The 23294-nt window shown below is 41.2% G+C and overlaps 1 protein-coding gene across 1 annotated transcript in view; it reads right to left on the reverse strand.

Annotated features, from left to right (window-relative positions):
* Nucleotides 1–23294, reverse strand: part of MYO9A (myosin IXA) — a 184028-nt gene that overhangs the window by 89689 nt on the left and 71045 nt on the right. The window contains 4 exon segments of the mRNA XM_037395109.1: nucleotides 8710–8799; nucleotides 15215–15341; nucleotides 17994–18091; nucleotides 21313–21369. Of these exon segments, the coding sequence (XP_037251006.1) occupies nucleotides 8710–8799; nucleotides 15215–15341; nucleotides 17994–18091; nucleotides 21313–21369 (372 nt within the window).

Genomic DNA, 23294 nt, shown 5'->3' on the forward strand with positions numbered 1-23294 from the left:
CAATTAAAGGAAATCTTTAAAGAGTCAAGAATGGATTTGATGATAGGAAGGGCAGCTGGGGTGGGGACGTCCGTTATGGGCAGAGTAGTCCATGGCAAATCAGCATTTGCCTTCTTAAAGTCACGATTTTGGACTTTGCTCAGAAATCTTGAAATTCAAACATCTTCCTTTTCTCCCAGACTTTAGTGCCAAATAAATAGCATGAATGCAGCTAAGACACAAGAAGTTTCATGGTGGCACAGAGCAGCAGAATGACCATAACAGCTCTGGCACACGAGTGACGGGTTCCCCAGGTGTTCAGGTGTACGTTGGCAGCCAAGAAGGTCTGCAGGTCTGGGAGATCCTCAGAGACATGAGCTCTGTTCAGCCAGATCTCAGCATCATCTCCCATGCACTACTTTGTGGGAAAGTTAGGGCATATAATCATATAATAACATGAAAACATAATGAAAACAGGTTAAAAAAAGACCGAACGTCAATGGACTCTAGTCTTTCTAATAAAGGAAGGATGCTGTATCCCATGAAGAAACACATGCAGGACACCAGTCTGATAAAACCACTAGTCTCATCTAATCTGTATTCTGTCACCAAGCACAGCTGGTCCTTGCATTTTGAAGGGAAAAATGAGAAACTTAATCCCATGAAACAGTTTCTTTTGAAGTTCTACACTGACAGGTTGCCCTCATGTCCTGAAGCAGAGACGCTTGCTCGGCTCTTAAAAGCTTTGTGGGGTTTCAGTTTTATTCTATTAATATTTATCTGTTAACTCTGAATACACTCATCAACGTACCAGGTCTTCAAAGGAGCCCTGCTAAGCTCCTGATGCTAATAACCTGTGGTGACGAGTCTCCTAAGCTAATGGGGTTTGGCATATGTAGGTGCTTCCAGCAGTTTTGCTACTTTCTATGCCATTAAGTGTCCCTGTCCTCATACTTCAGGACTGAAAATTTTCATTCCACTTTCTTCATGCTATTCATTATTTTCTCTCCTACTTTTTCTCCTCTTAAGATTTTCAGTCTGTTAAATCCTCATGATTAGTTACAACTATGATCTTTTCCTTTGGGTTTTTGGTTTGTGTTTTTTTTTGTTTGTTTTTGTTTTTTAAACATCTTAGGTAATGTTATGCCATTTGGCCCCGAAACTCCATTCCTTTTCTTTTTATAATGGTCTGAAAAAGGCATTAGACAGTACCACTACTAGCACATAAGCTAATGAAACATCGCTCAACTCTTTGCTGTAATGAAGTACTTTTTTCCCCTCATTAAGGTCTGCTCCACAAGGCTTCTCCATCTTGTGTCTCTGCCAATTAACTGTTACCATGCCAAAAATTAAATGTTCTCTCCAAGCCTAAGCCACTTACGCAGCACAGTTTATTGTCCAAAATAACCACCCTGTGATAGTTATTCATGAACATGCCAAGTGGCTTCTATTCACCAGCAAGAAATTCATCCCAGGTGAAGGAGGTCAAGGTGAAGTGACACTTCATGACATGGAAAAAAAAAAAGTCTCATGGCATCATGCCACCGGAACGGAGACATGTGCCTACCCCACCGCTCCTGGGCAAGAAGGGTTTCCGCCTCTCCCCCGTTCTCCACACAGCACAATACTGGTGTTTACTAGACTTCTACTGAGCTTATCAAAAGGACACAAACCCAACTCTCCTTCCACTCCAAGGACTTTCTCTAGGTTGGTTAATTGAGCCAGAACAGACCCAGGGATGATGAACATCTGAGACAAAGGACAAAGCGAGGCTGCCCAGCCCTCAGCAAAGGCAGACAGAAGACCTGGACTGTCTTCTCCTGCTTTACTGTCATACTAAAACCACAGTTCAATGCTCATTACCCTCTGCTTTTTTCTGCCATAGCAGGTTTTCAGGAGACTGAATATTTTGGTTAGCAAATCTAACCTGAATTGCATAAATGCTTTTCTAACTAATCATTAGCTGATTTCACATGGACCTATAGCTGCACATATTTATGCAGAACAAAAAGCGCTTCACAGATTCAATTGCAATTTGAGTGCTCTGCACACCATCACGGAACAGTTCAACGGTGTCCAGCCATGGCCACATAACCACCTGCCTGTAACACTCATTTGCTAAATAGCATATAGCCATTTAAGCAAAGGTATGATGGCACATTACATCCTATAAAACCTTTCAAATTAAAATTTTCAAAATATCTTGGCATTACATAGAATGTTAGCAGACCCCAAGGAACTAGGGATACTTAGGGCAGTGCGGAGGGACTTAAAAAAATGTTTGCATTCCAAGTCTTGCTGTCACAAGATAGAAGAGTGCTATAGGGGCAGGAAATAACATGCCTCTTTTTTTGTGCTCCACAACATCTGCTTGCAGGCCCCCCCCCCCCCCCCCCCCCCCCGGGAATACAACCCAGTCCCCTTCAGTTCTCTGGTTTTTAAGACAACCATTTTCCAGTTGCAATTATGAACACACATTAAATTAAACACAAGTCATATTTATGGTGACATCACATCAGACAACTAGCTCCTAACAGCTTTCAAAATTAAAGGGAGGGAAGAATCAGGTCACTTGTTGCCCAAGAAGTTTTCTCACATATTTTATTTCCATTCTGTTGGCCAATTTCACATCAGGTTTCTTCCGGAAGTGTGAATGAATTAACTAACCCACCCTTAGGGATAAAATGTCCTTGGTCACAAATGGCTGAAAGCTACAAAAATCTGCTAAACTGACATCTTTTTGCAAAGTCATTCACTTAAGAAATACCATCAGAACTAAATTAATTGGAAACATCACGGAAAAAACTATTTTCTGGAGCAGTGTAAAAGAGGACTCACTAACAGATGTATTTACTTTGATAATGAGTTTTTCCTCATTCGATGAAGAACATGGGAGAGTACAGAGACTGGTGAAAAACAGAGAAGCAGGTGGCAGACACCAGCCTGACACACAGAACAAACAGGATGGAAACATGGTGGGGACGGCTGAGGGGCTCAGACACAGGGCTCACCTCTGGCGTGATGCAAAGGGGGAGTGGGTACCACCAGCCAAGATGCTGAATGGATACGAGAGAGGTACGTGCTTCAACTAATGGCCTTGGAGACTTGCAGTAAGCGGAAATGGGGAAAAACTGAATTCTTTGAATTATTTAGATAGAAGCAGGAAGACAGACACAGCCCAGAAGGGCAGTGCCTTGCACAGGTTAAGATGATGCTCAGATTATACAAGAAGGATCAAGATAAAAATTTTTAACAACTCCCAAGTTCTCCACAAAGATTTTACTAAAGTGCTCTGCTCCTGCATTGGCTGTGTGTTTCCTATCAAACATCAGCTAAGCCATTTAATATTTATCATGTTTGGTTGTTGGTTTTTTTTCTTTTACATATCTGAAGTGTGGCTTATGAAACTTCCCTACCTCAGTAGGAGAAGTGCAAAAATCCACATAATAATATATGAAGAAAATGCTAGAGTCTGGAGTTGAGGGGCACTTGGGGAAGGACAACAGCAACCCCTGGCCTGTGTTATTATTCTGTTGCCATTAAAATCCTTTTTCCCTCATTTCATCTGTGTGCCTGCTGTATTTTACCTTATTAGGAAGAAGAATACTGTGGCTGCAGAGAGATCCCAGCGTTCAAGACAGACCTGAATCAAATACTCTGACCATCCCAGACACCACTGATGGCTCTCTTGCTCCCGTAGTCAAATGTCTTTTCGAAGGGTCCTTACCACCGCATTTGATTTGCTAAATGAAGTGGACTTGGCCAGCTCACTGTTACTAAATGCTGTCCTCACCCTCCACAGATACACCATGATTTCTCTGGAAATGCATTAACTGCTGCTAGCTCCATTAATGCACCATCTCATTCTTGATAAAGACATAGGCAGCTGGTTTGGACAACAAACCCAGACCTCCGAACACAACTGCAGCCTTTCATGTCCATGCAGCCTTTTTTCCCCAAGTTTATCTACAGTGTAAAGCTTCTAAACCTTAGCACTAGACCAAATTACGCAGTCATTCCAAACACCACATTAAAATACCATCCAGCTACTATAAAAGGAAAAGTGAATGGTTTCAGGAGGCAGCTCTGCGGCAGACAAGCCAGTGTGGCTCTGAAGATAAGAGGCAGCTGCCAGAGGTAAATATAAGCATTATTTATGGATGTGGTGTCCTCACTCATTTAAATTTCGACAAGTGCTGGAGATGCAGACTGAGAGCCAACGGGCAGCTCTCCCTGCAGGGCTGCAGATACGTGGTGTCTACTATCAAGCCCACGTTTGCCATCAGTGCCACAGCAAGGAGAGGCTGCAATTACAGAGCAGTGTTGAATTTTACCTTCAAAGCCAGGTCTCTCCTTGACTGCCTCTTTTTCATTTCAGAAATACCAGTAGCTCCAGCAATGCAGGAATGTACTTGAATGTTAACGCCATGGTCAGATACAACCTCTTAACAATACAACACAATTTACTGAACAATCAAAAAATCTGACGGCACATTACACTTTGCAGAGTCTTCCTGAAGAACCACATGCTCATTCCATAACCCTTGTAATGCCCTGAGGACAGGCACTGACTACACGCCAAGAAACAACCGATCACACCTTGAAATGGGAGCTCAGTTCACAAGTTTATCTGCTGCTGGCTGTGGCCCTGCTCAAGCAGACGCTGCCGTTGCATGTCTTGTACCCCCCTGGGCCAAATAAAGTAAACCAAAATCTCTATGTGCTGGGAAGAACTTAGAATTTTATCAGCTGAAGAGAACTTGTTCGGTTGAAGATGACTGTACTGGCAACTCCTGGTACAGAGGAGGCAGTGCTTTTGCTTTGTGGGACTTCAAGACAACATTTTAACGCATTAACCTGATTTAGGTCCTCCAAGGTCATCCAGCAGAACAGCTGTATGCAGGCAAGACTGAAGAAGCCTTACTTACTGAAAGAAACAGAGTTGGCAAAGCCAAAATTTAAGCCCAACTAAAAAACGGCATGCAACTCGCTGTGGCATAGCCCAACATGCCTCATGGGGGCAAAGCCATCAAGAAAAGTCGTAAGTAGCACAATATGGATTAACAGAGAGGAGATGGTTGTTAATTGCTGTTGTCACCTTCGACACTGTAGGCTTCAGGCTAATGGAAGTCCGTTCACCAGTTGTCTCCACAAGGACATTTTACAGTACCTTTTACACAAGCATCAAAATGTGCCAGAATGAAATATTTAGTTTTACATAAATTACTGCAAAGATGAACAGAACAAACCCAGGAAGAGAGCCTGATTGTTGCCAAGTGCTCAAACCACTGCTGGAAAAAAAAAAAAGTCCCAAAGCACAGGACAGTGTTTCTAATCATCACACAATAACAACGCAGTGAGCAAGCATGCAGACAGAGAGGAATGCAGCATCACTGCAAATCCAACAAAGGCGTCCCCTCCATGTGCTTGTGGGACTACAGCTCGGGAAAATGGAAGAGAAAAGGCTTGACTTGGTATAATAAAGTCCAATCTCAGCTCTAATGTGTCCCAGCCTCTGAAGGAAAAGATTACTCCAGGCCACCTACATCTCCTCTGCCCATTCAAGACTATTAAGGCGAGGGTGACAATTGTCACACAGGGACCCTGAGGTTATAGATCTCACAGGAGCCAGGCTGTGGTCACAGAATGATCACATTAGCATTAGCCATTCCATGGAAAGTATTCCTATGTTGAGTTGTCATCCACATGTATTTCAACACTGTCTGATGAAAGGGATCAGCAAATGACAGCCCCTGTGCAGAGCAGAGAAAGTGAAACAATGCCTGAACCCCCAGGGGCATGTCCAGCCACCCACGCTGAATACAGTATGTGTCTTTAGTATGGAGCAGATGCACATAGGAACCTCCATCAAAGCTCAGGAACCCACCCCAAATGTAAGATCTCTCAAGGCTTTTTACTTAATAATGTTTATTTCAAATTAAAGCACCATACTTCTAACTCTTTGCTAGTAACTAAAAATTTAGGAAGAGATAGAAGACAACCAAGGAACCCAGGTCTGTGAGTGCTCACCTACAGAGCCAATGGCTCCATCAGGATCAGTCTCCTCAACAACAAACTCTCCCGCTGTCCTGGGCAGTCTCATCAGTGATGCTGGAGGTAGAATAGCCCAAGGCTATTTAATCCCATTTCACCTAGAGAGCCCAATAACGTACTATTTCCACTCACAGGCAAGACAGTAGATTTCAGAACCAAATAAAACTTCTTAGAATTCCTTCTTTTGCTGAGTTGTTGCTCTTCTTTTATAACTGCTACACTGTACAGGCTGCCTGTATAAAATCATTCAAAGCCTTGGAATGCACTTGGGTAGATCCAAACTGCTCTTCTTGATGGCATAAAAAAGCAAGCGCATGCCAAAATGACATTTTTACAATCCTTTTTTGAGAGCCACTGCAGTAGTCTTTTCCAGACAAACTGCTCTGAAACCTTCAGTGTATCAACAAGCCATGCAAAAAACATCACACATTCAGCATCCAAAAAATAAAGTACCTGCTACATACATCATCACTTTATCAGAAAAGGCAGCTGCCTCTGAGTTATAGGAACTGTGGTGGGACAGTCATGTCTGAAAATCCTCAAAACCTCAATCACTCCACCCATTTGAGCCAACTATAATGCTCTTTTGTAAAACACACAAGAAGAATAACCGGCACTGTTGGGAACCAATGAGCTAACAATCCAATTAGTCATGAGTGGGATTATCAGATATTCTCTGTAAAGTCCCAAAATGTCAAATGAACCTTACTCTTCCTCCCCGATTCAGACAGATCTGATCTAAGTCACCTCTCTTACTGCCCCAGCCAGACAAAGACCAGGAGAAGACCTCTTATTATGGTGAGGTTCCAGTCAGAGCATCTCCAATTCTGCGCTAGTACATCGAGCATGAGCAAGCAGCAGCAAACCTCCCAGCAGAGAGAAGCCATTGCCAGGTAAAATTTGGTGGTCAGGATGCTAATGTTGTAAGGCCAGCGAATGAAACACATGGGTGGTGCCTATCTTTTCTTAATACAGTTCATAGCTGCTTACAAAATGGTTCTGTCATGGAGATTGCATCAACCTTTCCCACCAGAGCCTTGTGCTCCTTTGTCTTACCCCACAGTCACCACAATCACTAGACCTTCGCCTTTCATGTCTTGTACTAGTTATTGGTGACAAACCTTTCTAAGTGAGTACCTGAGATTTGTGAGCATAGACATCACCAAAACCATTCTGGAAAGCACTTGAGAAATTCATGCTCAGGCAGTTTAGGCAGCAAGAGGGATTCTGATCTCAACAGAAATCAAGGAGCATCTAGGTAAGACTGTTGTGAGCTGCTTCAATACAAAACCTGGTGGCCCAGGTTAAAACATTAGAAGAAACAGTTTAATGCAGCCTGCCATGCCTTGCAGCAAGGTGGCTGAAGGCCCAGCGCTGCACATTGTTCCATCTTCACAGCTGTTGGGAAGTAACCTCCAGCAGAAGGCCGGTTACAGTTACATTTTAAACTTTTCTACCAATTTCTCAAGCCTGTGCCTAAGATGCAGGAAAAAAGTACAAACACCACATCCATTATACACCCATCACAAAGACACAGCAAGAGCATTTGTGTGCCCTTTGTTACAGGAGATTCAAGCCTTGCACAAAGGCAACATTTCACTTTTAAAGATTAAAGTTCAGTTAACAGTTACTGAGCTTAAACACAAAATTGCAAAAGGGGAGAATTATTCTTTTTTTCCTGGAAAAAAGGAACTGAATTATCTACAGCTGACCCTCACGACAACACATCCTGTGCTCACTTATTTGTGACACAACAGACTGCTCTCGGAGACGTTGCTCAAGATGGTGCAGATTCTCATACAACCACATGACAAGGGGAACCCGGGGACCGAGTGTGGTGCAATGTGGTGCCTAACATTCGTAAACTGGCAGAGGGATACGAGAACACTAGATGCAGAAACAGCCAAAACAAGTACCACAGCAGAGCAGAGCTTACAGACTTTGGAGAATATTAGAAGAAAAAAAAGAGGTGTTTCTGTTTACCAGCCACAGAATGTAACTCAAGATTCCAGGAAACTACATATTTAGAAAAAAACATGTTTGCTGACATTGTAACCCTGAGACAGACCATAATAGAGAAGTTAAAACATTTCATGCAGTGCCAGCCCCGTGGTTAGCAGTGGTGCAGACTACACTCAGGTCTGAGGGAGGCTGATGGGGCTGTAACTGCTCCAAAGCTTCCTGCAAGGACCCAGGTTGTGAGATGTCTGAAGAAAAGCTAATGGGAATCTCCTAAGAAGCTACTCCCACACAAGATCCATGACTAACAGACACGTAGAACCCCACCAAAAATTTTGTTGGTCTTAAGCCACTGCTCTGCTGTGGGATGAATCAATACTACAGTTAAGGAACATATGAAGACTACTACTTGTACCATATATACTCAGCAATGCACAGTTCTGCTTTGGAGAACATTCACACAACCAGTTCAAATTTAAACAACATTAAAACAGTTAAAGACTAGCACAGAATAAAGCCCAAAACCTGCTCTCCAGGAATGGTGCAGAAGGTAAAGTCAATCATTTCCTACATTCATACTCATTACCTTCTCATATGTTATTTTTAGGTAAATAAATAAAAACTGGTAAGAAACTCTAGTGGAGCTGAATGTACATCTCAAAGCATTGAAAACCACCCCCAGCGTTGCCTTTTTAATAATAGGCATCATGTACAGACCTCGGCTAGTTTGTATGGCAAGATCAACTTCTCTCCTACTGTCACTGTCTTTCTGGTAACCAGGGCCTCAAACAGCATCTCTTCTTTCACCTAGAACAAAAATCTTGATGTTAATGATTATTCCAAGAATAAATTTTTAAAATATATTTTTATATTTGTATTGTGTAAACACTGTCACAAATTTAAAATAGATAAATTTGATTTAAAAAATTAAAACATTTTTGCCAGCCCTTGCAGAGTTAATGTTCAATGCATAAGAACAAGCTAGCCATTGGGAGGAGACAACTCAGCACGTAAATTCAGCATCAGAAATCAGACACCACGGTATTCAAGGGAATCTGATTTTCCCCATTCAGTCATCACATTTCGAGCAATTTCCCATTGGTTTCCTTTGTTCCTGGTGCAGCTTCTCCCTCCCACACTTTTCGTTGGCAAAAGAAGTCAACTTTCTAGTGTTGTCGAGATGACATCATTAAAAATTACTCAACAAATTAGCAAAACAGTGTAATCCCTTTAAGAGACATCTGAGAGCAGGGTTTTTTCAGGGTGGGGAGGAATTAGGAGGAGGAAGAAACCTTTGGAAAAGCATCTGATATTTACTCTGCTATTCACACCTGATACCCAGTCCCTAAAGACACCAGCTCCCAGGGGGCAGGAAGGCCACAATCTCTGATCAGCCACAACAGAAAGCAGTTAGCAGGGGGAAAAAAAAAAAAAAAAAAATCATTTGTGTAAACACAGGTGCTTCAGCAAGTAGGTTACCAGTGCCAACAAATTAAGCAGTACATGCCACAAACTGATGGGAGAAAGCCTCTTTTCCAACCAGTTTCAGGTCCCTCTTATTTTGATGTTCCCTGGAGAAATTCAGAAGCATGCCCTCTCTAGCAGAATAGACAACAATACACTTGGACATAAGTTAGAGGGAAACAGTTTCCGGTTTGATGCAGATGATTGGAAACTTAGTGGTTTATGTACTTTGACTCATTGGTTTAATCCAGTAATTAGTATGAAGAGCAATGCAAACACCACAGTGGAACTTATGAAATCTCACAAACCATCACAATAATGATGCTGTTCTGTACAAAAAACTACTTTGTACCAAAAATATCATCATGGGAGTCTCCCTGATAAGCTCCAGTGCATTTTATATAATTGACTTTTTACTGCAACCCTCACTAATAAGAACTTGTTGCCATGGTGTGGAAAGTACAAAACACATAGTCACTTGTGTATGACCTTCACCTGCTAGCAAGTTCTACGTCACTGGAAATCAAACATCAACACCTTGAGGTTCGTTTTAGTCCTCAGCAATACTCTAGAGCCCCCAGTTCCCATGATCTGCATTTACCTTTCAAGCTCGAGAGGAATTTTTCTGGTTCATGTGAAAATCCACTGCAAGTTTTCACATTTGGTTTCTGTTCCTCTACATTCAGCAAAACAGTTTTGTGGTTTTTTTTTTTTTATTTCAGTTCTGCAGGCAAAATGTGGACACTTTTCCAGCAGCTTGCAACTGCAGGACCATCAACTTCCCTCCCTCAGCTGCACAGCTTGCAAGTTTTACACCATCCTTTTCCCACTTCAGGGATGCTGCAAATCCTCAGCCTGCAAGCTGGCTTTTTTTAATTATCAAAGGCAACAAGGCAGAGGGGTATCAGATGGTTACTAATCAAAACAGCCCAATGTAATGTTCCTAAACAATATAAATACTTCCAAGTCTCAGAATTGTCAGCAAACATGGGCATTTTAAACAACTACCCGTGCTGTCCTTCACCATCCCCATCTAACTTTCACCCTGGTTTCCTTCTCCCTCTGCACTCTTGATGGACAAGACCTGCAGATGTACATCCTTCATCTCCAGACCTGCTGTGAGCTGACCTGGAGGGCTCACATCAAATCAGCTTCTCATACAAAAACACACTTGGCAAGGATGGGAAGGTAATCCCTGCATCTCCCTGGGTCTCTGCCTGCAATTTACCACCCAGCAGAGCTTGATCTTGATTGCTTCATCACCTCTGAGAGCCAACACCACAGGTACAGCCAAATTATCCTAATCTTCATTTAAGGACACAGCTTGAAGATGGCTGACTCCTGATGCCAATGAGGAGCCATAGGAGCTTTCTAAAGATAAACTTGGCGCATGTCAATGTCTAAGGACACCTGGTGCATGGAGACTCTTGCAACTTCCCCACTCTGAGTGCATTATGCTTACTGGAGGAAGAAGCATAGGATGTACAAATAGACACAAAAAGAATCCTAACAGATTAGCAAAGAGGAGAACATGACTTTTTTTTTTCGTGCCCTGGGAGTTACACTTCTATCTTACATTTCATGGGTTTTTGCTTTTTGGTGCTAAAGGGCAAGTCCTGCTTTCCCTTATAAAAAAAGCTACACGGCCTGTAGGAGTTCATATCTTGATTACAGGGACAAAATACAGATTTAAGACTTCACTGCCACATTCAAGTTGAACCAACCCTGAGAGGGCTGTATGACTAGAGCTCTAAAACCCAGTGAAGAATGACCAGCAACACTGCCATGGCCATAAAAGTCAGCGGTGTGTGGTGGGGAGCAGCCAGCCAGCAGGCTCCCACAAGGGCTGGGCTCCAGCCAAGGCAGGCGGAGACTGCTTCTCCAGTAATGCTGGGGTATTATGTTATAGCAGCTGAAGAAAAACGAACCATTTCCAAATTGAGAGCAAGAAAACATCACTTTTTGTCTCTCCTCACATATTTGAGAAAAGAATTACAGTGCTGAGTGCTCATTCAAAAGCTGCCTGGTGTAGACTAACAGAAAATAAATTCAGATTTCTATCAGTTCTTCTCAAAAATGATCTGAACCTTTTCTTCAGACTTTCTTTCAAACAACCAGAAAGTTATCTGACTTGAGTTCTGGCTCAGACCTTTGCATTCGATGAAGATGTTCCTGCTCATTGCAGGGGGCTGGGCTAGATAAACTTCAGAGGTCCCTTCCAACCCGTTCTACCATTCTATGATCCCCAAAACTTTATCTGGAAAATGGATCCAGAAGGGAAGGCTGGATTCAAGCACTGCCTGCCTTGTAATTTCCACCTTCCGTTTGCTCCCCAATTACTTTCCAAGATGTTTACCACAAGAAGTGCAATGTCTGCAGGATCCCTCTGGTAAGCTAAAGACAATTTTTAGTAGAAAAAGAACTTGAACGCATAAGTCTCCCACAGAGATAGACATTAGCTCCAAAAGCTAACATCATCGATGCAAAAAGAGATCTGGAAAAACTAATTTAGGACACTTGTTAACTTAGATTTACCTTCACTTGCATTGAGGCTGGCTACCTAAGCCTAAAAACCGAACATAAAAGTGCTCCACTGAGCAAAGACAGAATTTGCCTTCTTTAACAATCCATCCATGGGAATAATTTACAGTATTACTAAATACACACGATTAAAACGTTCCTGCTTTTCTAATGGGAAAAAAAAAAAAAAGTCTCTCAAGGTCAACTGACCCTAGATCACTTCTAATAGACTGATTTTGTTAATAAATCCACAAATGAGCCTTTCCACTTTTTCCCAGAAACACAAGTATTTTCCCCAGTTTTACACAACCCTCTACAATTCCTGCAGAGGACCCGTGACATTTGCAGCACATGCACAGGACTCCACATCTGCTCAATCCATCAGGCAGCCTCGCCATCACACTATGGCACGGCATTTCAGCAAAGTTTAAACAAAGGCCATGAAAGACCTGCCAAAAGCCTCACATAATCCACACACTATGTCTATTCTTGGAAAAAAAAAAATGGAATCAGGGTCTTACTGTAAATGAAACTATGATCTGCAGAATCTGGCCAAAATCCTATATTGCAGCTTACTTATTCAACAAAAGCCGGTCTAAATGTTTTAATAAACCGAAAACATATTGGATGGGGTTGTTGATATCTAAGAAAAATCAAATCCATCACAGATCCTCATCTCCCACATGCCTTCAAAAAATTTGCATATTAGCTTCATTTATAGGGATGCAAATATCACTATACAGAGGAAGAATAGTTGTTCAGTGTTGTTGCACGAGCTGCTGCAGCAGGGAAATTCCCCCAGATGTCCTTAAAGGCTCAGAGGCTCCAAGGTAAACCAGCTTGCTCAGGATAATTTGGGCCAGACTTTCCCTGAGAGGGGGAAAACACCTCAGCTTTCCATAAGTTTTTCATTTCAGCCAGGCTGTTGTCTTCTGTCCTCCCCATGAAGGCTACCGCCCATCGGTGCCGTGAAGGAGGACCTTCGCATCCCCTCTTCTTCGCTGGTCTCAGAGATGGCCAATTCAGCTCCTGCTTCTCAGAGCCTTCCCACCAAGTCCAGATGGATTTTTTTCTTCTATTTTCCATGTGAAATCTTTGAGTGAATAAATCCAGCAAGTCATTTAAGGAAAACAAAACGCAAAGTAAGAATCAGATCAGAGAAGAGCTGGTTTTTTCCATCAATTTGCTATGCTCAAGACTGTCAAACACTTAGTGGCTGTATAAAAAGAAGTTCAACTATTTGTCAACTGATATTACTTTTATTCTGAGATGATTTTTCATTCTTAGCAAGTAATGTCTGGATCTAGAGAGGGGATTAATAACTTTTTCAAGCCAATTCATATTTTTAGCAACAATGGTGTGAAAAGCGAAACTGTATCCTGTTAAGAGTTGTAAGTAGCTAACGAATAAAGTGCATTAGATGCTCTTTGAAACGGTGTTTCATCTGTGAACCCTTCAGTCCTCCCTTTTGATCAGATATGAATAAGCATTACAAGATCTATTCAGGTCTGCAAAGAAAAAGAAACCAAGTGTTTCAGACAAAGAGATCAAGCCTCTTCTCTACGTATGTTTGGGGTTGGGATTTTTTGACATATTGTTGACACTGTCTGCAAGTGAGCATGGTGTCCATGCTCTGTGCTGTACCAGACCATGGCACTAAGGCACCAATGGATCTATACGGCTGAACCGATGCATCATTTCACATGTACACGTGCAAAAAATAACCCGATACCTTACAGCACGCAGATGTTGCAGAAGGGTTTGTTTGCAGAAGAAAGCCAGGGCAAAGACCCAAAGCCTGGAACTTTTCCAGATCTCCAAGTCACTCTCTTATTCAAAGCTTTTTTAAAACACAATTACTTCTTAAATGACTTGGCAGTCTTGTTACGGCCATTTTAACAGGGTAACATCAACAATATTCTCCTCCAAACTCTTATTTTCCTTCTGTTTATTTCTGCAGTCCCCAAGGCCAAGATGCAAAGAGTATCCAGCTGCTTACACCCATATTTTACAGAAGCTTTTCCCTCCCTGAATTCAAAGCATTAAAGAAATGCTATGAAAATCGGTGAGAGCCAATGCCCAAGTTCTTTAGGTAGTGAGAGAGCGCAACTGTCATTTAAGAGAAGGAATGGGAAGAGCATCGTGTGTACAAAGTTACCTTCTGATGCTATCAAAAAATTAGCAAAAATTAACCTTCCATGCTGTCCAGCAAGTACAAAGGAATAAAGATAATAGCTGTTTTAACCAACTACAAGTATAACATCTCAGTATTCTTTGGAGTTACTAGTGGTTTTGAGCATCTCAAGACAAGTGAGATGGCAAGGAGAGTTCTGGCCACCTATATCCACATCAAGAGGTGTTGAGCTCCACTTCTGAACACGCAAGGCAAGTGCAGGACAAGTTCGCTCACTGAAGTGAAGACTCTTCTCATGAAGAAGTAATGCCACAGCTTCCTAACTCGCTTGGGCTAACAGAGCAGCTCTCCTAAGAATTTACTTAGTTCTTTTGCACAGATTCACAGAAATACACAGGATACAGACCTGGGCCATCCAGGCTGAGACCTGGAAAGCCTTCCCAAACGATACTGGCACAGCAGTGACTCACAAAGTGCTTTTGGTAAAGGGTCTTAAACAGAGCATCCAAAGGTTTACAAAAGAACTAAATAAACGTATGGATAATAGATCCATGAATATGTACTAAAGGGATGAGATGCAGTCTCCAGCATCTCTAATACAACGTTTGTGGATGCTGGCAGGGTAACAGCAGAACAGCAAAACACAGTGAGTGAGCTCAGCACCTTCTTCAGCCACCACCTGGACCAGAAGAGTGGGCTGATGGTCTTAGAACTGCTCTAGTTTCTTACACAAGTATTGCAACAGATTTCAAGAACATCAGGGAATTCTGGTGAGGGAGTTGGCAATTGAAGAAACTACTGCATTCAATGGAATGTCTGCTTTCCACCTAGAACTGGTCTGCGTTCTTTCAAATTTTAACCACAGAAACAGTATTTTCTGTCAAACCTGAAGTAGGGGGAAAAACCCCACATGAAAAACCTCTTTAAAAAAATCTTCATTACTTTTCACTGGCAAACATGAACAGCCCTTTGAATGTTAACACGAGAACTTTCCAGTGAAACAGAAAATAAATTCTATAAATATATATAAAATTCTATAAATAAATATAAAATAGAGGTGGCTCACTTGGTGTGAACGTTACAGGACAGAAAGCGAAGGCTTACCTCCAGCAAGTCCGACACAATAGGTAGTATTTCAGGGTTACAAATATCGATGGAGTCATCCCGATAAGTCTTCTTTTTGTAACGGATGTTACCCAGGTGTAGTATCGCCGATAAGAGAGAGAAAATTCTAAAGAAAATAGACAGAATTCCTTTTCACTTGGTTGTTTTTTCTTAAAGCTAATGAAAAAGCAAACCACATCCCCAAATATCCAAGTGCTGTCTTCGCGCTTGACTCATTCCCGTTTTCAATCCGAAGCAGTTTTGTGTCTCAAATCTTCAAATATTTCTTCAAAAATGATGTTCAAATGAAGCATATAGTTTGCCTCATGTAAAAAAATATTTTCACTTAATCGAGTACTAAACTTGCATTGGTACAGCTTTCTTGAAAATCATTTAACACATCAAACCCATGGTCATGAAGTGGCACCCTATATTATAATAAAAAAAGAAATCCTCGAGTAACCTAGATACTCAGATTAAATATCTGTCATGCAATTGCCCAAATTAAGGGGGAGACTAGACTCAGACATGCAGGTGATCCTTCTTAGTCCCCTGGCGCATGCGTTTGTCACCTTCTCAGATCTAGTCCCAGGTAGGCAGCCTGTATAACAAAGCATAAATGTTTTTTATAATATATAAGCATACTGAGACAGAGAAAAGATGTTACCCTTCAAGCAAATTTATCCAGCTGATTTTTCTTTTTTCTATTCTTTTTTGGTATTTGGTCTCTCCTCCAAAAAAATAGCTCTTTGAGACTATCAAGTCACAGCTGACTTCAGCTATAAACTCTGTTTGTCCCTATTTCCACATTTTCTGGGGAGATGAAAATAAGTAATATCAAATTAGATTCTTCACCATGCCACCAGCTTGTCTGGACAACACACCTCCACCTCTCCAAGCCAGTCCTTTCTTTTCTCTAAAACAGGGATACTGATTCCTTATCGTGAACTACAGGGATGCAATTATACAAATTTCTCTTCTGTAACTATTTCCACAAAGGTGAAAACCCATGTTTTGCTATAAACAAACACTTATAAAAGTATAGTAATACTTAAAATGTCCTTCCTTTTTATAATCAGCTGGAGGTGGTTACTTCTTTGTGTTACAGTTGTACAACATAGAGCAAAACAAATTTGCTCATATAGCAAAGAATCCAATGTATTTTTTGACAAGCACAATTCACTATGAGAAATACATGAACTTGTGTGCCAAGAACAGTTATTGCACAGTATATTAAAAGCATGAATTGATGAAATCCACCTCTGTTCAGTCCTGACACTTACTGGTTGCTTTACTCTGTCAATTGAAACTCCCCTATTGTACCCTAAAGTGTCTTCAGAAAACCCTTGTTGCTGAAACCTGATTCCTGAAAGGTAAGGAAGCACGGTGACATATAAACATATTTACACTAGAAGTACGTATACTTGGTTTTATCCACATGTGTGGAACAGATAGAGAAAAAGCAGTCTTAATTTCATAACTGGTTCATTGCAAGCTAGGAATAAGGGATGAGCTTATGTAAAATAGACATTGCTGGGTGAAAATTTCTTGTGGGAGCAGAAGGCAGGACGTCTGACAGTTAAGGGTTTCTAAATGCTGGCTCAGAAACATGTTAAAAAGCAAGAAAACCGGTGTTTAAAAGAACAGGAGATAATCCACTGAGGTGGGGGGGGCGAGAAAAAAAAGCTGTATGTTAGCATCTTAAACATCATTTACCCAAGTTGATGAACAGGGTTTCAAGTGCCATTAGTACAAAGCAGTAATTCTCTGTTCCCACATAAACATCCAGGATTTCAGACAGAAAGGAACCACATTCATTAAATTATTGTTTGAACATTCTGACTTGAAAAAGCACAAGATTTCTCATTGTGTCCTGCTGCTGATGTGTTTTTCAGCGATACTTATGCCATCAAAACAACACTCACTTTGAGGTCATTTTTTTTAATACATATTTTTCTAGGCCTGTTACTAACCTTAGTAACATATTTGTCAAATTCATTCAAACCTACTTAAGACTTTCAAGCCAACAATTAACAGGGAGGAATTGCTTTGTGGTTTTGGTTGAAGATAGCCCTCATATGAAGCAGTAATTCTTTGCAGTCAGTGGCAGGCAGTATTGCAACCCAACTAAGAAGTCCCATTTTCCAGCCAGCACCTTCCAGTGAATTTGTGAACAAAGGCCAGTTGGAAACAAATCTACAGAACTGGCAAGCACATGCAAAAAATTTAGTATGTTGACTAATAATGAGGATTTCTGATTAAAACAGGATCTGGATTCATGACATGCGGAGTAAGGCAGGACTATTAATGAATGGCTGAAAAATACTCCAAGGTGCCAATTTCCTGCCAACGCTCCATTTGCATAAAGAGAATCGTTAGCTACAGTAATGAAGGACATTTTTTGTGTATATCTTTAGATTTTGTTTACTCCTTCATTGTATGAACGGTCAAGTGTTATTGTTCATAGAACGGTTTGGGTTAGCAGGGACCGTAATGGTCACCCAGTCCCACCCGTGCCAGGGGCAGGGACACCCCCCCCAGCCCAGGCTGCCCCCAGCCCCGTCCAGCCTGGCCTTGGGCACTGCCAGGGATGGGGCACCCACAGCCTCTCCGGGCAGCCTGTGCTAGTGCCTCGCTAATTATTTCTTCTGACCAGCCCGATACGTTATGTGGAGCACAACAGTTACATTAGCTGAAGCCCGGTAAACAACCTCACTGATTATGGAGGTTATATCAACTAATACCATCCTCAAGCTACTGATATGGAAAACAAACTCACTGTCTGCGAGTCTTGGGAAGAAACCCCACCATCTCCATTGCTAGTTGTAACCGCTCAAAGTCATGCTTCAAGTCCTCTCCTTCCACAGAAAAGCAGTCCTGCGGGGTTCAAGCAGAAAGATTAAGCATTGAAAGAAATTAAGATCAGAACAGGTTCAGATGGCAGAGTCAACAAATCATAAATATCATTTAGTGATCTCCACACCTTTTATCAGCAACCAGCACATTTCCAATCTAGCACCAGGAAACGAGATATCCAGGAGGCCGTACTGACTTCACAGGGAATAACTGTGGCTAATTACCCCCAACACCCAGCCCAGGGACAGGGGGATTCACAGCACCACAGCAGATACAGCAAGAAACACATATTCAATACAATAAAAGACCAAGATTAGCTCCAGCGGCAAGGCAGAATTTTTCTTCTTAAATACCAGAAAGACTGTAGTCAAGTAAAACTTTGATTATTTTTTTTTTGTTATCTGTCTGTAAATCATATTTATCACATATGAGGATGTGCACTCAAACTTTTGCCCAAATAACTCTGAAAGTCTGCACTATGCAGGGTTACATGAATACTACAGTGAACATCATTAAACAAGTACCAAGTAGTCACAGGATGACTGTTAACTTGAAAAGACACTCATACTCACAGTACATAAAATAAATCATAAATAAAGACTAGAGAGAATGAAGCTATTTTATAGTATCAGCTTTGCATCTTATAGCACCTATCTGCATTTAAAGCCTCACAACTGTATCAGTGATTCATCCCACTCTGGAGCATCATTACAGTGATGGCTACTGATTATAGGGGGAAATTCTTACTTAAGATAACTATTCCAACACAGAAGACTACTCCCACAGAAGTGCCTTATCCCCTCAACTAGAAGCTAGATAAGTTTAACAGGACAAGAAATTAATTTTTTTTTTATCAAGGGTTCTCAGGGACAACAACTTAATACTTAAAGACAAAGTGACTTTAGAGATGTTGAACAGTAAGACCCATTTTAAACTATGCATCAATGAACACAGGGTTTTAAATTTAAGGAGAAAATAACACCCCTGTGCGTTCTGAGCAAATACTCATTAGAAAAGTGACACTTCCACCTTTTATTAATAGATGATTGAAAATTACCCTTTTTAAGATGTGTATAAGGTATTTGGCTGTATATATTATCCAAAGGAGTGCAACCAAGGCATCTGCACTGTATCAGTCAGATCAGCAGGCATCAGCAATGCAATTATTTACATTACAAAATGTCAGGAGAGGTTGTCCCTCCTGAACTCAAACCTTGGCGAACTGGCTTCCTGGCCACTACACATATGGCTGAGGAGAACCTGGAGAAGTTTCCACGCCGACTACAGTGAGACCTGGGGTCTGCAGAACAATAATATAGCCACAAGTTCTGCAAATACGTCTTTTTAAATTTTTTTTTCAAGTATATCAAGTGCTGCTTTTACTGGTGCTCCACATTCCAAGAGACAATTTCATTTCATAGCATCATTCATCCAAAATTAAGTCACGAGTCAATGGCAAAATACCATAGACAACTCAGAAGTAGCACAATCTATGCCAAAGGCAATTTAATTAACGATTTGCATAACAATTGCCAACTCATTAATCTGCATGGAAAGGCCTTTCACAAATTATCTACTTAAAAGTGGATGCTCTCTGTAGTGTTTCAGCTCTGTACTGTTTCCTAATGGATGATAAATGGATAGTAATTATAAAAAAAAAAAAAAAAAGGAGTTTCCTTGATATTAGAGCAGACAAGCATTACAAAGTCCATGCCTACAGACCAAAGTCATCATTAATATCCTGCCAGGGGAATTAGTTTCCCAGCAGAAGTGGGTCCCCTGCTTACTATCATCACATCAAAGCAATCCACAGGTTTCCACAGGAAGTTTGAAGAGGATAAAATAAACAGAGTTTCTTTATAAACCAAACATCTGCAGCAGGTTGAGTCCATGGTTATGGGGAGAGGTCCAGGGTATGCTTAAGAGTGACTCATCAACTGAAGCAAAGATTTGATTTGCCACGAATATCACAGAAAATGATGCTGAGCAAAATAAAGTAACAGATAAACAGCCAAATTGTAATGGCATTTAACTTTGCTGTGCAAAATAAGGACATGTGGCAACTCCTGAGCTGGCAGGGCTTTATTGGCCCCTTCAGAAGAAGGTATCAGATTTGAGGTTTGTTTTAATTTTGATTCCTCCAGTAAATTGCCCTAACCCATTCCAAGCAATTAAGGTCTTTGCAGCTTAGTAAAATGCATTAAGGTATATAGAAAAGCATCTGTTCTTCACTCTCTGCTCTTGTAGGGCCTCTAAGGATGCTGATGCATTAAGGTTGCCAATGCAATATTCAAGTTTTAAACCCTGGGGGGCCTAAGATTCCCTCTCCCTCCTTCCCTCCTAAGGATTTTGCAGTGAAACCTTGCTGTTAAGATGCTTACTAGACCAAGGAAAACCCAGCTCCTTCACATGTTACCTCTTACTCTGCCAGACACATCAGCTAGAGTTTGGCAATCATGAAGCACACGGCAAGATTAGCAGGAACAACATGCAGCTGATCTGAAACATGCTTCCCCGTGCAAGACAAAACCAACAGAGACCATCACAGGACACTGAGACACCCACAGCATGCTGCCAGCTGAAGCCACTGCCTCCGACTCGGTCACGCACGAGGAGCCAGGGAAGGGGGAGAAGCTTTGCCATTCCCTTTTTTGGGTCGACCCATTTGGAAAGGTTCATCATGTCAGCAGAACTGTTTTAGGAGAAGGAATTATTTTCACATTCTGAATATCAAGGTTTGATTTTCTCATATATGGTTGGGCAGGGGGATGGTTTTGGGTTTGTCTTCTCCTCCCCGGAAGCCGGAGAGCAGATACACTGCTACAACCATCATGAACTGATGCATCTCCTAGGGTTTCAAGAGACGGATTTTCTATTTTATTGGAAAGGAATTTAAATTTTTACCTTGTTGCCCTAACACAATTTCCATAAATCATCATGTATCATACCACGAAGGAACAAAAAGACCCTTAGTCTGCTACAAGTAGATGACCATATCCAACTGCTGAAGCAGCTTTCCAGATGGAAGGAACCAAAAAAGGGCAAGGGAAAAAAACATCAGTATTGTCATGAGCTAATAATACACAAGCAACACCACTGCAGGGCAGAGGAAAGAAGAGGGTAATTAATAGGCTAAATTTAATTTGACTTTGTTTTCTGCTCAGGTCTTGATGCACCTAACAAATTCAAGTGAGCAGCAGCCCTGCACCAGCAACACGTAAGACGCAGATACTCATACTGACCAGCTCAGAGTCATAGCAATAATCATCCCAGCTCTGTCTGAGGGGTTTCTTTGTCATCTGAAAGCAAGGCAGACTGGGTTAAGTAGTGTTCAGACCAAAAATAACTCCCACTACCTGCTCTTTAACCAGGGCAGCAACATCAACTTTCCAAATAAAATAATTGTTATTCTGCACAGTCATTCCTTACTTCTATGTTTGTAAGGTAAGATTTATAACGCATCACGGTGCTCTGACTCCTGCTTACAGTGTTTTCAAGACAGTGAGGACCTCTCATGTAATAAGCTTAATGGATTTTAAGATCCTTTCTTTTTCTCCGTGGTTGGAGAAACCTTTCGTTTACCTAGAGCTGAAGAGCTATTGATGAAAAAAATCACACTGAAGAGCAGATTTTTTGTTTCTACTCTCCACCTCTGCTCTAGACACATAAGTACAATTCTCTGACCGATTAGAACACCACTTGAAAGCTTTTTATCTTTTTACAATCAGAGATGAAGTTGAGGGAATTCAAAGCACATGTCAGTGACCAGTCCCAAGAGGGAGAGACACATGCCACCAGAGCTCCCGATGAACTTAAAATATGATCTAATCCTGCAAATCACTAATTTCAAAATGGAGAAATGCGAATAGCCAACACAGAAAACATTTAGCAGTTGCAGGGTATGCGATGGTAGGTATACCTGCCTTTGGTATGGGATACGGAGAAGTCATCCAAACTCAGGGGGTAGTTAAAGTAAACTTACTTTTTTAGAACTTTTTTTTTTTAACCTGCTCCCTGCATTTAGAGATCAACAAAATAATAGCACATTTTAGTGAAACACCTGAATAGATTATTTCTCATCTGCAATGCAAAATGCAGGTTTGTTTTGCATAACAGTGTGAACTGAGGAACCTGGGAGAAAGAAAATAATGCCTGACTCAAGGACTGAGTCAGTTCTTGACTTAAGGGGCCTGGTTCAATATTTTACAGCTTTTCAGTTTTACTATTTAATTTTTAATTAAACACTTTAATTTCTGAGCTTGTTCTCTTCCCTTTTTAAGAGGCAGGCATTTCTCTAGGATACATTTAAGAAGCTGCTGTAAACACTCAGGGTCATTTTATAGTTTTCCCCTTTCATGTTTCCAAAGTTTCTTTTCCCATTCCCCCCCATCTGTTTTTCCTTTTTTCTCCTTAATTTCCTTTTTTGCCTTTGCTTATAAAGCACGAGAAAGCTGTTACTGCACTGCTGAAAAGCCTCAATAAGAACCGAAGCCCTGACCACATCTAAAGGAGCCATTTTCCCATAGATGTCAGTGTTAAATGGTCTCTTTAACACTAACCCTAATTATTAACAGTTTAAAAAATATTATAATAAAACCCCTAAAAGTTGTCCACACACTGTGCTCAGACAAGTCCAGAGTCTGCTTCTCTGATCCACTGGACATACATCAGCATCCTTCTCCAGCCTACTTGTCCACCACATCCTAGCTTAGACTAAAATAAATGTTTCAACTTCAATTGCCACATTGCTACTGGCTCTACACACTACGTGCCATTGGATGTATAATTTTACTTTAAATATTAACACCCTTAAACTGCTATTAAAAAAAAAGGACTATAATTAAAAGCAATGTTTTCAACTAACATAAAACTACCGATTGCCCAACAAAACCTGTGAATCTGACAAAACATTAATTGAAATGATCTTGACACTTTCCCACAGCAAAACAGTGGTGCAGATGGTTGTCAAGATCACACCATGTTCTCCATCTAACACCTGAGATGCAGAAAACCTTCAGCTCTTAATATGTTCCTCAGTCATGCAAATGTCCTGATCCTGCTAAGAATGGGTGGGAGTTGTTAATATTACAATAGATTTGGCTTTGATAGCCCACTCTAAAAATCTTTAAACAGCTCCGGGTAATTGAGACTTATTCTGGAGTTAAATTACATTTCTAGAAAGATTAGAGGCTATTTGGGTTGCACTGTGCATACAAGTTTCTCT

Source organism: Falco rusticolus, chromosome 7 (genome assembly GCF_015220075.1).
Source record: "Falco rusticolus isolate bFalRus1 chromosome 7, bFalRus1.pri, whole genome shotgun sequence".
NCBI classification, from domain to species: domain Eukaryota; kingdom Metazoa; phylum Chordata; class Aves; order Falconiformes; family Falconidae; genus Falco; species Falco rusticolus.